We start from the raw sequence: 16,185 nt of genomic DNA, 5'->3' as shown, positions 1-16,185 counted from the left end.
TTCCTGTCTATCTGGCTGACTCTTCAGGTGTCGATCAGCCTCCTGCTGGTTCATTGCCGGGAAGAAGTGGCAGCGCTGGTGTTCATGGGAGCGCTCTGCCCAAATGTGTCGCCAGGCTTTCTGCTTGGGAGAATAGCCATTCCCTTCCTGCAGGCTTAGACATTTTTCAGCTTTATTTATACAGTTGTTTAGATGTTAGGGAAATGACAATAAATTTGAGTAGGTCTAAGCCCCCCATACACACACACAAGGAGAGAAGCTTTTTATTTCTCAAGTAATTCACCTTGATCACAGACTCTGAACCCTTTCAAAGCTTTTCCTGCTGTGATTGTGCCATGAACCTAATTCCCAACATGTCCCTCCTCTCCAGGCCCCGCCCCTGGCCACCATCTAACCTGCTGTGGTTGTTTTCTGTTTATGTGTGTAGGTGATGATATTTGAACTGGCACACCACGTGCAGTCCTTTCTCAGTGAGCATAACAAGCCCCCTCCAAAGTCTTTCCATGAAGAAATGCTGGAAAGGCAGGCTCAGGAGAAGCAGCAGAGGTTGCTAGAGGCCAGGAGGAAGGAGGAGCAGGAGGTAAGAAGTGGCTGTTGGTGCTGGCCCAAGCCTGGAGGCCTGCAGGCGTCCATGTATCTACTCCGTCTCTGCCTATGAATGTGTCTGTGAGCTTTGCTCAGCATCTGATTGAAGAAATGTGCATTCTTGGGGGAGAAATCCCTACAAGTTCACTGAGAAACATTCCCCTCCCTAGCCATCCTGCCCTTAGAGCCCCTCTCTGGGCTTTTAAGGAAGAGCGGGGACAAAGAGGTAGGGGTCGTTGTGTGTCCCGTGTCTCTAAGTCTGCCAAGCTGTACAGGAGTCCACTGGACCTGGAGGCTGTTTTCCTCTTGACTGAGAGATGTGCCTAATGCCCAGTGAGTAGAAGAGCCAGGACTTGAACTGACATCCCTACTCTTCCTTGAGTCTGTCCTGAGAAGAACCCTTTCCTGCCTCTGAAAATCCTCTAAGTTGAAGATGGTTTGTTCTCTCGATTTCCTTCTTGATTTTAATTTAAATTGTTTAAATTTAAATTCTGTTTAGCCAATTGATGAACTTAGTGAGAACTTAGGTGGATGCAGGTTATAGAAAGAGGCATTTCCCTAACACAGTAAGCAGCAGTTCCTCATTATGTTATCTGTAGCATTCCTTTGGAATGTGTTTTAATTGCTGACCTATGCTAGAGTCTATTGGTAAAATAAATTAAATTCATCTGTTTTTTTTTTCTTGAGTCTTCATATACTCTCAAGTTTCGTATTTCACTCTGAAGTTTTCTGTTTTGAATGCTTTTAATGTTTGACAGGCCAACCTACCCTTCCCTAACCCTTCATCTTCCATAATTTTTCAACCATTTTCTTGACTTCTCATCCTCCAGTTTCCTCTCTTCTCCTTCTCTTCCCCCTTTTCTCTTTCCTGAGGCAGGTCTCGCTGTGTAGCAGTGTGGCTATCACAGTCAGGTGCTCATACCTGGTCTCACAGTGAACTGTGGAGTTGTTTCTTCAGATTGAGCAAAACACATAAGCCCCCTGAGATTGTGATTGAAGTTAGAGGAAATTTGCATGTTCATTTAGGAAGAATTGCTATCTTCTGCATACTAGACTTTCTATCTAGGCCCAGGTTTATTTTTATCTGTTGCTATAGTAGAGCTTTACTACTGGTACTTGTGAGTCTTGACTTTCCTCCCTCTTTAACTTGCCATATGTTTCCCTGTGATATTTTTATGCATGTACATGACATACTTTGGTCATATTTACCACTCCTGCTACTCTCTCATCCTTTCTCTGGCACCCTTCCTCTTCCCAAGTAGCCCTGTTCTGCCTCTAGGTGCTTGTGCTTGGTTCTTGTTTCTGCACCGTTTTCTCTGTCCTATGCTATGTTAAGACTCTGTGTGTTGCATCTACAGAGGGTTCTAATGTTTGATAGAGCTTCTCCATGCCTCATAGTCTGTTGAGATGGATTTCATCCATGATTGCTTAGCTCCCACTAAAGTGTGTCTAGTCGCTATTTAGAGCATATTTGCTCATCATTAGAAGTCAGTGGATGTTTAACTAACAGTCTCTTGGTGTACTGCTGTAGCTACCTGTAAGTATAGGTTATGTTTCCACATTTTCTATTATTGCTATTACTTCTGATGATTTCCTTCATAGTTTTGATGTAATTTAGAGCTGTGAGAACTAAGAAAAATTGATGAAGCTCAAAATACTAGTTTTAGTACTTAAAGGGATGGTGGAGAAGGCAGATTAAGGCCATAGGGGTTAGACATGATGCCTGGGCCTTCACCACCCCAGACCCAGGCCTGAGGATGTCCAACTTCCACCATGCCTGTCTAGGCTCATGGCAGAGAGCAGCCCCGTACCCAGTCCCTATACACAGGCAGAAGGCAAGGCTAGAGAAGTGGAAAAGAATACAGACTTACGACCTCCGCAGCGAAGCCTGCTTCCCAGGACTGCTGGCAGCACAGATGAGATGTGGCTCCCCCAAGCTCATTGTGTGGATCTCAGGAAACAAGGACTGTGGGTTATGGAAATTCAAAAGCTCTGTGATTCCTGAGTTTACTTGTTGGGTGCATTTCAGAGATTGGCGTCTGACCTGTTCTGATTTATTTCAGCAACGAGAAATCCTCCACGAAATTCAGAGAAGGAAAGAGGAGATCAAAGAGGAGAAGAAAAGAAAGGAGATGGCTAAGCAGGTGCTGTCCGTTCTGTGCCCCTCCTGTAAAATGTCTGTATTTCCAGTGAAGACACTTTTCCCTCTCATGCTAAAATTTAAAACACAAAGACTTTCATTTATTATGTTTTTGGTTATTTGTTTTGTTTTCTTATTTGTGATAGAGGGGCTTGAGGCAGCATCTTACTGTGTATCCTAGGCTGACTTGGAATTCATAATATTTCATAGGCTAGCCCTGTACTCACTGAGTGCAGTTCTTCTACCCCGGCTGCCCTACCTCTGAGAGCTTGTACGTAAGCACTGTGCTCTGCTTATTGTGTATTTTTAGATTTCCCACATAGGTGACAAAATTCTGTGTTGTATATTGTCTGTAAATAACTTTGTTTTACATAATTACAGCAATTTATCAAATGAATCCAAAGAGAGGAAATTGGGATTTTGTTAATTAGCCTGGAATAGAATTTTTTTAAACAAACAAACAAAACAGTTCTTATAAAGAGCAAATGGGAACCTTACACACCTGCCTGAAGCTTAATCTGATGATAGAAAGAATGCTTTCAGTAGCAAATTTAAGAAGGACAAGCAGCTGATGATGGAGCACTCCTCCCTGTCCTTCAGATGTTTTGCTGGAAGGGTTCCGTGCAGCAGGGACCTTATTTAAGCTTTTATTCTACCACTGCCTGCTGTGGCTTTAGAGACAACACTCTTCTGTGACTGTCTTTTCTCATGTTAACAGAACAAAGGTCTGTAGTGTGGCCACCCCTGGGTAATGCCACATCCAGATGTGGTTTTCTGTTGCCTCCACCCCTCCCCCCTTGAATCCTCTGGGCTGCCCCACAGCAGCCATTCTTCTTTTTCTGACCCTCCCATCTCTGATCTTCTCCTCTAGCTCTGTCTCCCGAACTTTCCAAGGAGAGTCTGAGCTGTTTCATATAGAAAAATCTTACTCTCTGAAAACTGTGACCTGGACTTCACTTCGTGATCCAGGGTCAGCTAGGGGCGTGGTGCACTCTGTTGGATTCTCTCTCTCTGTCTTAATTGGATGCACACACATACATGCACGCACGCACACACGCACGTGCGCACACACAGAGAGAGCACATATGGAGACGACTGGGATCCATGTCCCACAAGTGTATACAGTTATTGAGGAAGCCAGAAAAGGGCATCAGATCCCCTGGGATTAGAGTTACAGTTGTGAGTTGCCATGTGGGTGCTGAGAATCTAACCTAGGTTCTCTGGAAGAGTAGGCAGTGCTCTTAACCTCTAAGCCATTTCTTTGATCCTCTTCACCTTATTTTTTTGAAACAGGGTCTCTTACTGAACTTAGTCTGTCTAGACTGGCTGGCCAGTAAGCCTCAAGGAGTCTCCTGTTTCTGCCTCCCTGGTGGCATAAACCACCACGTCCAGGTCCTTGTGCTTGCTTTTACAGCCTCCCTGGTGCACATTACCTTTTTAAAGTTGACTCAAACTGTTACACTGTAAACTGTGATAGTTAGCTGTAACTGTCAGCTTGACAATCCAGAACCACTGGAAAGAAAGTCACCATTGTTTATATTAGGTTGGGCCTGTGGGAGGTTGTCTGGATTGTCCAAGATATGATTTTGGGCTCTGGTTTGTGTTGTTAATCCCAGTGGCGAGAATAAGAGCACTACCACAATTTGAGCCAAATTTGAAGCAAGCTTGATTTTTGTATTGGGGTACACCCAAGATCTGGCCAGAGACTGCCTCCTAAGTCGGGTTAAAGAGAGCAGCCCCAAATCCACCCCTTGAGCCTTTTTTAAGGAGTAAAATCACTGGTAGTTTCACAGAAGGGAGGCGATGGGGCAAAAATGAAATAAATACAAAGAAACTTTTTTAAAAAAGAACATCATGTGGTCACCCACCATGTGGTTAGGAGAGGTCAGGAGGGTCAGAGTACTCTCAAAAACAAATCAAGGTCGTGGGTTGGGGAAGGTCAGATTCCAGGAAACAGAGCAAGTCAACTCTCACAATAAATAGAAACGTATTTTTATAAATACAGCATAATAGCTTCTGCCTTTAAAATGGAGTCAGGCAGGTTCCTCTATAAGAGTAAAGGAAGCTAGCTGAATATGAGGCATGCTTACATCCATTTCTCTCTGCTCCTGACTAGATGGGTGTGACCAGCTGCCTCAAGTTCCTGCCACAGTGACTCCCCCACAGTGGTAAACTGAGACCCAGGATTGTGAGGCGAATAAACCCTTTTTCCTCTCAGGTGCTTCTTAGCACAGCGACAGAAATGAAACTAAAGCATCTGGATTAAATAAAATGTTTCTTCTGGACTGAGCAGGTGACTCCATGCCCTGCTTGTCATCGGCTTACGCAGACAGCTAATGCGGATCTTCTTTTCCCTTTTCCAGGAACGTTTGGAGATTACTAGTTTGCCAAACCAGGATCATGCCTCTAAGAGGGACCCAGCAGGACACAGAGCAACTGCTGTTCTCCACGGAGGCTCTCCTGACTTTGTAGGAAATGGTAAACCTCGGGCAAACTCCTCAGGGAGATCTAGGTAAGTCCCTCCAACTTCTCGTGTGAGGGGCTGAAAGATATGGAAGGAGAAGAATGACCTGTAGTGAACATGGCCACAGTGTTCAGACAGAAATATTAATATGGTGGTTAGCACTTCGATTGCCATCTGTTGCTATATGAAGCCGAGTTCTTATTTAACACTTTCTAAGTAACTTCATGTATTTGCTTTGATGGCTAAGTGCTCTACCACTAAGCCTTACCCCCAACCCTCTTTTTCATTTTATTTTGAAGCAAATCTTACTGTTAGCCTAGGTTGACCTCAAGTTTGTGAGCCTCTTGCTTCAACCTCCTGCTTGACTCTGAGTACCTAATGGAGCCAGTTACACAACCTACACCCCCTTAGAAGAGCCTGTACACTTCACAATCTCACCTTCAGAACTATTTTATTTGACTTTTAATGATTTAAAGAACTATTTTATTTGACTTTTAATGATTTAAAGATTTTATCTGTCTGAATCATCACTATCCACTCAAATTTCATATTTCATGCTGTGTAATTTTTTTGTGGTGGTGGATGGGGGGAGACAGGTTCTCATATCACCTGGGCTAACCTCACTCAAACTTGCTATGTAGCCAAGGATGACCCTGAACTTCAGTCCTCTATCTTCTAAATGCTGGGATTATAGCATGCCTGGTTTACTGGATCTTGGGGGTTGAGTCCAGGGCCTTGTGCATGTTGGGCAAGTACTCCATCAACTGAGCTACATGACCAGCTGTAACTAGATACAAACACAGACAAAGATGTGGAGGATTTCCCAAAGTGGGCACAGTATAGAATACCCGTTCCAAAAGAGGGAGCCCCACCCTATGAGGTGGCCTCCTGGATTCTCTGTCACTAGAGGTCACAGAAAGAACACTACTTTCTCCATGTCCTTTCCTACTTAAAGATCTTCTCTGACCATGTGCTGTAGCCCCCTGAAAGCCAGAAAGGAATTTGAATGCAGAAGCCATGAGTGGAGAGATTATTATAGGTTCTTCAGCTCACTTTTGATTAAAGTTTTATTTATCATTATTGTGAATGTGTGTAGGGCTGTGCTTGTGAGTTGTGTGTATGTCGTGGGGCACATGTCGAAGTCGGAGGACCACTTTTCAGGTGTCAGTTCTGCCCTTTACCAGTCCCATGCTCCATTTCATTTAGGTCTCAGTGAGTCAGCACATCAGAGTGGAGTGAGCCACACAACAAACCTGCTCGCTTCCCAACCATAGTGTAAGAACAGAAGGCCCTGCCTTAGAGACACTACTAATGCCTTGTAGCATGGGGACACTTTTAGCACATGGGCCTTCTAGTGCATTCCAGTTCCAAACTGTAGCAGGCACACTCTTGGCCTTGTTGGTGGCAGGTCTTGGACAGCAGTGCAATGCTGACACTGGTACTTGACACATTGCCACTTGGCATGGACCTCATGGTGGCAATTGCTTCTTGGCAAAGTTCCAGCCTTTCAACACTGCAGACCACACTTCTCCAGCACCTTTTTCCTTTCATTTTTAATGATTCTTAATATCAGTGCCTTTCCCTTTGGGAAATTTTGTGTGGGCTTTGGTAGAGAATGAAAATGTGTACAGTGGTTGTAATGGTCTGTCCTGTTGGAGCCATGGCGCCAATGTTATGATAAAAATAAAACGCTGCGGGTCCCCGAGTGGCAGCAGTGGGCAGCGCGTCTTGAGACCACAGCAGATCACAAAAGCAGTCAGTCCCAGGCAGGGAGTCACGTGCTGAGTGAAAGACAGAGACCTATTAGGCACACCATGCAGAGAAAGTGGGTATTTATTTAGTGGGTCATAGAGGGGAAAGGGAAAGGGAGGAACGGGAGAAGGGAGAAGAGCAGAGAGAGAGAAAGAGAAACAGAGAGGGGGAAGGGGAGAAGTGGGAAGAAGGAAGAGAAGCAGAAGCTGCCTCTGGAAGGAACTCAGACTGGAAGCTGAAGGAAGATCTGCTTGCCTCAATGGATGGGAGAGGGAGTGGGCAGGGTTTGTTTCTTAAAGAGACAGGACAGACCATTACATTGGTAGCCTCTCTAAACAAAATAATTATTTGGGAAAAAAAAACTCCCTACCACCTCAGAACCAGGAATCCTAGTGTGTCCTCCTAATCACACCAAGAACAGGAAAGTTGGAGATTTACTAGACATACCTGACCCCAAGGATGAAATGCCTATAATTCAGATCCAGAGCCTGAGGCCATTGAGGGCAAGAGTTCAGTTAATAAATATAGAGAAATGAGAATGGCACTGTTGTAGTGGAAAAAGAGAAAGACCAAGGTCAGGCATTTGGATAAAGGTCTCCCTTCCCTCAGGGGCTTGAGGAAAGTTCCAGCTTGCTGAGGTCATCATTCTTATCTCTAGCAAGAAGAACTTCTGGCCCTTCCATTAACACTTGACTGGTGCCTGTTGTCAAGGTCAGTCCTCAACCCCTGATCTCAAGCCACACTTCAGTTCACACGCCCCCTTTTTTTTTTTTGGTTTAGTCCTATGTCAACCATAGCGTATATAAGGTGTATTCTTACTTTCAATTGAGCGCTGCTGGGAGCTGTCCTTTCTCACCCTCAGATCGTGTCCATCTCCTCCTTCTCTTCCCCCTCCAACTCCACACATCCTCTTTGGGACCTGAACCTCTGCTCTTCTGAAACCACTTAGTTTCTTGCCACTTGAACCCTATTTAATTTTTTTCACTTTTAGTTTTTCATTTTAAATATTAAAAAAAAATTTAGACTTTGTGGAGTGAACTTTCCTTCCACCTGTCTGTGGGTTCTGGAGACTGAACTCAGGTCATCAGGCTTGTGAGGCCATCTCACTGGCTCTTGCTTTGTGTGTGTACCTGCACACACACATGTGCTTGCCTGTGAGGTCAAAGGACAACCTGTGAGAGTCAGTTCGCTCTTTCTACTTTGTAGATTCACACATTGAACTCAAGTTGTCAGGCATGGTGGCAAATACCTTTGCTGAAACATTTTACTGGCCCTCATTTTTTTTCAGTTATTAAGAACTTACATTCCTGATTTAGCCCCTAAAATTGAATTGTATTAAGCTTTGTGAGACCCAATTGTTAGTATTTGGTTATTTTGTTTGAAACTACCTTCATCTTCTTAGGCTCAGTACTACCTCAACTCCATAACAAAGCTACTAACCTACGTTGTTTCCCCAAACTTCATGCCATCCGTAATCAGAACAGACTCTAGACTGAGGTCACTGTCTGCAGAGACACCTGGCTGTCTGCTGTCTTGGGAGCGGAGTGGCTCCTGAACGGCTCTTCTAGTCCAGTTTTTTAGCATCCCAAGTAAACAGTAGGCCATGCTCCCTGGCTTTTGCCTCTTTCTTCCTTATTTTAAATTCTGTTCAATGGTGATGTACTGTCCAGCCTCTGTTGTTGTTCTCAATGTCAGCTTCTCCTGCCTGGCACATGCCACACTTACTGTATTACTGACACTTTGACTTTAAAATCATCTCCATTTTTTCTTTAGCCCTAATTATCCTCTTAACACTTTTTTATGTATGTGTTTGTTTATTCATGTGTCTACTTATTTGTTGCAGTGCTGGGCATGAAACCTTACTAGGCAAGTATTCTACCATTAAGCTACACCCCAGCCCTAACACTGTTGACAGTTGTAAATGCAGTAGTCAGTTTTTTTCCAGTTCTTTGAGATTTCGCAGTGTGTTTTATCAGCCCCCATCCCCTCCCAAATTCAACCCCTGTTTCCTTCCCCACTCAACTTTATGTCCTTTTTTTATATACATCAAGTCCAGTTTGTGCTGCTTATGTATTCTTGGCTCTATACTGCTCCTCTGGAGCATGGCCTACATACCAAGGTTAAACCCTTAAAGAAAACTAACCTCCCTCACCCAACAGCCAGCAGTCTCCAATGGCGGCTCAGCTAGGGGCGGAACAGCATGTCACCATCCCTTTCCATGCTGGCATTTAGTCTGGCTTGAGTGCGCATGGGGTTTGTGCATGCCATCACAATCACTGTGAGTTCATTTGTGCAGCTGCCCTGTTGTATCCAGAGAATACTGTTTTCTTGTATACATACACTCACTCTGACTTTTAAAGTCTTTTCACCTTCTCTTCTACAATGGTCGCTGAGCCTTAAAGAGGAGAATGTTGTAGGAGAAGGCCGCTTGTTTGTCCCAGCCACCCAGAATCGGAATAATCACACAGAAACTGTATTATTTAAATCACTGCTTGGCCCATTAGCTCTAGTTTCTTATTGGCTAACTCTTACATATTAATTTAACCCATTTCTATTAATCTGTGTGTTGCAACGTGGCTGTGGCTTACTAGCAAGATTCCAACTGATGTCTGTCTCTGGCAGCTCCCTGGCTTCTCTCTGACTCCTCCCTTCTTTCTCCCAGCATTCAGCCTAACTTTCCCTGCCTACCTCAGTTCTGCCTTGCCATAGGTCCAAAGCAGTTTCTTTATTCATTAATGGTAATCATAGCACACAGAGGGGAAATCCCACATCAGAATGTGATAATAGGTGTCCATTTAGGGCTGAGCATCCCATAGTCTCTAATGCCTTGGTCAGTTGTGGATCTCTATGATAATCACCATCTTTTGCAAATCGAAGCTTCTCTGATGAGGGTTGAGAAATGCACTAACCTGGGTATAGCCACACTGGTAGGAATTGGTTTGATACAATGTCCATTTAGCTAAATCATAGTAGTAAGTTCTCTTCCAGGGCCTGGGACCTGTCTAACCATGGGTACTTGACCCAACAATGGTACAAGGTATGGGTTTCATCTTGTGAAGTGTGACATGAATCCAGTCAAATTAGTTGGTTACTTCAATGATGTTCATGCCGCTATTATACCAGTAGGCCTATCTTGTCAGGATTGACCTTATTCTAGTTCACAGGTTCACAACTGGGCAAGACCAATGATTGCTTCACCCTCTTGTAGTGTGCACAGCTCCTACTAGTACTTTGGAAGTTAGCCCAGTAGGAGCAAAGCTTACAGGTCAGTGCCAGCTTACTATCTCCTGTTCTGTAACTCAAGCATGGTGCTGAGTATTCTAAAACCCTTCAGACCTGTCAGATGGAGGAAGTAGCATGTCCTGGACTAAAGGGACTGTGTAGCACCATCTTCTGGCATGGGCAGAGCTCAAACAAAGGGCTTCTGAACTCCTGTAGTCTGTCATATGATTTTGGAACTTTGTGTCCTTTCTCACAAACCTCAGTGCACTCCTGTTTGCATGAGAAGAAGCATAAAGAGAACTACAGTGTATCGATCATGGCCCAGCCTTTAGAACATGTAAGACAGTGTTTCGACCATGCCCCCACATTTAGAACATGTAGAACAGTGTATCGATCATTTAGAACATGTAGGACAGTGTATCGATCATACCCCAGCATTTAGAACATGTAAGACAGTGTAACGACCATGCCCCTACATTTAGAACATGTAGGACGGGTGTGGTATAAGAGGTGGAGGAAGGGCACAAGTTGCAGTCTGGAAGCAGAGACACTGGGTTATGACTGAGCAGTGTTTGTATCTGGGAAAAACTGGAGCTGTCCAAACAGGACAGGAAGCTAGTGAAGAGGTGAGGAGGATGTAGGACGAGTGAAGCCCAGTAGGTGACCATGCCACCAGCCAAGGTCAAAGAACCACAGGAAAATGAAACTGAATCTGACAATGGAGGCAGACGATGTGGGTTTATTGTGGCTGCAGTGATAGGAGGAGTGGGTGGCATGGAGGCTGGAGTGAAGACAGCAGGGGCAGCCGTTTGTATATGAAGAGCCAAGATAGGTGTGGAGAGTGCAGCTTGAGAGGGCAGTGTGGGGTTGAGAGGAACAGACTGAACATTCTGGGGAAGGACTCGCTAGACCAAGACCTCAGACAGGACTATAGGGAATGGAACTGAGGCGCTGTCTACAGTCTGTCCTCAGTGTTGACTGCTGTCAGCACCAGCTTTCTTTATGGGTGGAACCCTAGGGATCATGGATTTCGCTTTGTGCTCCTTGTTTTCAGCAAAAGTAAATGCCATGGGTTGTGTCTAGCCTAAAAGACGTCTTCGGAGATCTGCTGCAGACATCATCAGAGTGTGTTTCCCTCACTGCTTCTCTGGAGCCCTGTCCCCCAACTTGTTAATTACTATTGCATTCTAGATTCCCAGCTTGTGCTGGTAGAGGAAGGAGAGGGAGGGAGGGGAAGGATAGCAGGAAAAGGAAACAAAAACAGAGAGGTGGTATTTTGGGGCAGTCATGGAGGGAGTGTCTGTCAAAGACAGTAAGAGAAGAAAGGAAGCCCAGACTGGAACTGTGAGGACTCCGAGGCCTCCTCTGAGTGTTCTCCAAATGCAGCTGTGCCTGGGAATAAAACACTGGGGGACTCTTTGAGGGACGAATGTAAACTGCTACAGCCAATTGAACTTCTTATAATGATGAAATGTTCCGTGGCTCTGCTGTCAGTACGATAGCCACCAGCCCAGGTGATTAGGGGCACAAGAACTTAGCTGATTTTATTATTTTTTCGTGTATGGTATGTTTGGGTGTGTGTGTGCTGTGTGTTTGTGTGGCGGTCAGCTTCGTAGAGTTGGTTTTCTCCCTCCCATTCTTGGGATCTCACTCGGGCCCTTAGGCTTTTGAGATGAGCATCTTTACCCAAGAGCCATCTTGCTGGGTCAAGATTTCAATTTTAACTTCACCTTGCATGGAGTTTATGCCATTCCTGTGTAAAAGGGAACAGTGGGAGGTGGGCAGTAGATAGTTTTCCCATTGGAGCCTTCAACCCCATCCTCAAAAGTCAGAGACTGCACTGAATGGCCTAATAATTAGGAGGAATGGAGGGGCAAGAGTTTCCTATGTGAATTGTAATTTCAAGGAAAAAAAATACATTGTCCAAATTTATTTTTAAGGCGAGAACGTCAGTATTCTGTCTGTAGTGGCGAAGCCTCCCCGGGCTCGTGTGAAATCCTGTATTTCAGTGTGGGTAGCCCTGATCAGCTCATGGTGCATAAAGGGAAGTGTGTTGGTGAGTAAACAAGCCAAGTTCATTAAGTTTGTTTAGTGGCAATAGTTAATCCTGATGTAACGGAACAGACTGGAGACTGTCATCTAATCCAGCATCGCCCAAGGAGGAACCCCTCCCTAGCAGGAAGCTACAATCCTCTCCCGTTCCTCCTGCCTGGGATGAAGCTCCTCAGCTCCTCTAAAGTAACGTGGAAATACAACCATGCTCTTGGAAATATGTAGTGGGCATAGTCCTAAATGTTCATCTGGTACTGATAAAATGTGTGTGAACAAAATGAGCCCTGATTCTTGTGATCTTTAATAACCAGATCACTGTTTTTATGGTGCTGAGGATTGAACCAAGATCCTCGTGCGTTCTGAGCCAGTGCTCGACCACTGAGTCACATTCCTGGCCCCCAGGTCCCCTCCTCTCAAGTTACTGTCTGTCTGCCTGGCATTTTCCTACATGGCACATTGTGTCTGGGCAGAAAATACATCTTATTTTCTCTACATCTTATTTAGCAGTTGCCTCTGGTGGCTACTTGGAATGAACCTGTCTCTACAAGTCAGGATTTTAAAATTTTCTTTTTTAATCCAGTTTTTTATATTGACTTTCTTAGCCATATAGATAAGCTGCTAAGGCTTGCTTTCATGTGCTTAATTTAACAATTAACTTTTATTTTCAATCCTATAAATATTCTTGCCAGAATTAATGGACACTATACCAAGAATCAAGCTTGCTTGCTTGCAGCATCTTTTTCTCCATTTTAAGGTGGTATGGATAAGCCAGAGAATAGCTAACGATGGAGGGGGCAAAACCAATCCCTGAAGAGTCCGTGGCCACTCAAGCTGACTACTGTGATAGCTACCTAGACAGATAGGACTCTGCAGGCACAGGGCTGATGTACTCAAAACAGCCACTCGGCAGGGTCAAGACCATGGAGGAGGTGGTTGGCCTGGGACTTGAGACTGTCCTTGACTCAGAAACTTCACATTTGTGAACCATCAGCATGAAATTCTCTGCCTTAATAACCTGGGAAATGGGGAAACTGGGAAATGAGGAAGGCCACGTCCTTGGGCTCTTAGTCTCACTGGCGCTTATTAGTTAGTGTCCCCTTCGGTGATTTCAGTAGGAGACACATTTTAACTATCAAGAATAAACTATTTTCTCACAGTCGGTCTGGCTTTGTCAATAGTCCCTAATTTTGTTTGTGTTTTTTTTTAAACCATCAACTAATTAATATTTTTATTTTGAAAAGCAACTGATTAGTATTTGTTTTTCAGTTAAAGTTGTCGGAGCTAGAGAGGGTAGAGAATGGCTTACGGCTGTGGGAGGGGCACTGATAACTGTCTGCTTGATGGCCGGTGTGTGACAGCTTCAGTCAGCTTCCTGCCAACACCTCTCCTCCAGCTTTGTCTTGTTTGTGTAAGAGAGTCCTTGGCTTGTCTCCACCAAGAGAAAGGTGATAGGAGGGTAGCTAAGTGAAATTATAATGTAAAATCCCTAGCAACTATGGAATGTCTAGCTATTCCTGCAGTGCCAGTGAGGGAGCTTAGTGGATGGGCACTTACCTGAGGTTGGTAGCCGGAAACCACATGGTAGAAGGGAAGAAGTGACTCCCAGAAGTTGTCCCCGTACGCACACGTAAGTGTGTGTGCATACACATACAATAAATAAATGATTTGTGTATGTATCCATATATATGACAGTGCATTCCTGAGACTTCATGCCAATCATGTCATCCTCCATCCCATAAACTCTTAGTGTCGCTGTCTCCAGTGAGCTGCTCAGTACATTCCTAAAGTTGCTTCCTTTAGTTGACAAGTTTCCAAACATCTGGAAACTTGTCATTCCCTCATAGGCTAAGATTTTTAGGAGTTATTATGACTAAAAAATAATTAGATTGTTGAAATTAAAATCTCTGAATTGCCTGCATTTCCCTGAAGTAAAAACTGCCGTGTCAAATGCAGAGTCTAGGTGAGCTAATTCAGCCATAATTCTCCAAAGTACTTTTGCTGAAACTGTCTTCTAGATGCTGGTTCTTTTTGCTTCTGATTTTTCAAATGGAAAACATAATTGCCAGTGGATTTTAAATGATTTTTCTTCTTTCAGAAAGTGAAGTAACATTATGAAAAATAGCCTTTTTATAATAAAAGGAAAGGGTTAGGCTGAGGAGATAGCTGGTCCGTAAAGAGCTTGCAAGAACACCTGATTTCAACCCCAGAACCCACATTACAAATAATAAAAGAAAGCTAAGCGTGACAGTGTGCACTTGCAGGCAGATTCTTGGGGCTCACTGGCCAGCCAGTCACTGGGTGAGTTCCAGGCCAGTGAGAGACCCTGCCTCAATAACAGCATGAGGACCAGCCATGCATACACATTCTCATATCCTCTCTCTCTCACACACGCATACACACACCATATACACGCACATACAGGGATAGATTATTCTATTTTTGGTGGTTCTCAGCTAGAGGAGTTAGGAGCCTGGGGTCACTTTGCGATGCTCAAAGGACTACTTGTGTTTTAGGATGGGGATTGACTCTCATGCCTAGCACATGCTCAGCAGGCACTCTACCACTGAGCTACCCCAGTCGGTTGGATTTTTGATGCTGCAGTAGGCTACTGACACAAAGCATCCCCTACAACCAAGGACTGTCTAGCCTGGGTGCTACGTGTGCTATGATGAGGTAACATCAGAAGGAAAAGAATAAAAGAAGAACAGAGGAAAGGAAAATAAGAGTAAAACAAAAATTATGTTTTCTTCTCTTTCTATTATACTCTTTAATGGCAATGGAGATTTTGTGCAACAGTGTTTGATGTTACGGTAATTCCAGTCCCCGAGAAGAAGCTGTGTGCCTGTAGTTAATTAAGTACACCACTTTCTAGCCTTAGCCGTCATTCTGACTCTTACCCTCCAAAGCACTGGGCAGTTTGGCTTTGCTGATCATCATCAGGGTTTGTGCCACTGATTATGATTCCAGATTAGACTAAAGCTATTTTCACTGTGCACACTAACCAGTTAGTGGAATGACTGAGGAGGTTGAAGTGTGAAGGACAGAGCAGGCATGGTCAGCAAAGGGGAGCTGCTGAGGAGCAGGACTGTAGGTCCAGTAAGATGCTAGTCTCTTTGTCTGTCCTGATCTAAGAGCCCATCATTGATTCTGAACTTTCTATGAGTATTTGAAGGCTTGGGTTATATTGGAAATTATTAAAATTTGGTTACAAACAGACATGTATTGTAGTAAATGATACTTTTCATAATTAGCATGTGTGCCCATTGTTGGAGTTAAAGTACGCTACATGTACATGCATGCATATGCACACACACATTTACAGAAAACGGAAGTGGATGAGATGACCTTTTCTGTGTTTCTGCAGGCAGTGATGAGCAACTGGGGAAGGTGGTGTACAACGCTTTGGAGACAGCCACGGGCAGCTTTGTCTTGTTGTATGAGTGGGTCCTTCAGTGGCAGAAAAAGATGGGCCCATTCCTTACCAGTCAAGAAAGAGAGAAGGTCGAGAAGTGCAAAAAGCAAGTAGGTGACCCCGCATGATGGCGCCCACAATAATTCTCATGGCTGACCAGACTGTGAATGATGAAGCAAAAAGTCTGTGTTCCGTTGGCTCCCACAGAGTGTGAGGACCGTGGGAGACCCTCATCTTCACCATACCTCAGCCCTGCTCTGGCTTCTGTAGCCCATCACAGCTGTGCATCCTCCTACCTCAGCCCCTGTCCCTTTGGTCTGGCTGGGTTAATGACTGCTCCACAGCTGTGCCGTTTGCAATCACTTATATTTTCTCTGCTCTTTTAAAATGTTTTCAAACTGAATTTTCAGGATCCAGGGTTTCTTTTTGTTTTTGTGCAGTACAAGGAATGAGAAGAGAGTTTTGTGCAGTACAGGGGATGAGAAGAGAGCTTTGCATGAGTGTATGTGTTGAACTCAGGGAAGCACTTAATATTTTATGTTGTCTTTGCTTAATGAA

General features: G+C 44.4%; 1 protein-coding gene across 1 annotated transcript in view; it reads left to right on the top strand.

Moving 5' to 3' along the window:
• The window catches only part of Eif2ak4 (eukaryotic translation initiation factor 2 alpha kinase 4), a 94,929-nt gene that overhangs the window by 19,197 nt on the left and 59,547 nt on the right, over positions 1–16,185 (top strand). The window contains 5 exon segments of the mRNA XM_048459982.3: positions 428–580; positions 2,649–2,729; positions 5,089–5,237; positions 12,104–12,219; positions 15,580–15,737. Of these exon segments, the coding sequence (XP_048315939.3) occupies positions 428–580; positions 2,649–2,729; positions 5,089–5,237; positions 12,104–12,219; positions 15,580–15,737 (657 nt within the window).

The sequence above is a fragment of the Myodes glareolus genome, chromosome 10 (genome assembly GCF_982192425.1).
Source record: "Myodes glareolus chromosome 10, mMyoGla1.1, whole genome shotgun sequence".
NCBI classification, from domain to species: domain Eukaryota; kingdom Metazoa; phylum Chordata; class Mammalia; order Rodentia; family Cricetidae; genus Myodes; species Myodes glareolus.
The sequence above is the reverse complement of the archived record's forward strand: the minus strand, read 5'-3'. Positions and strand labels throughout refer to the sequence as shown.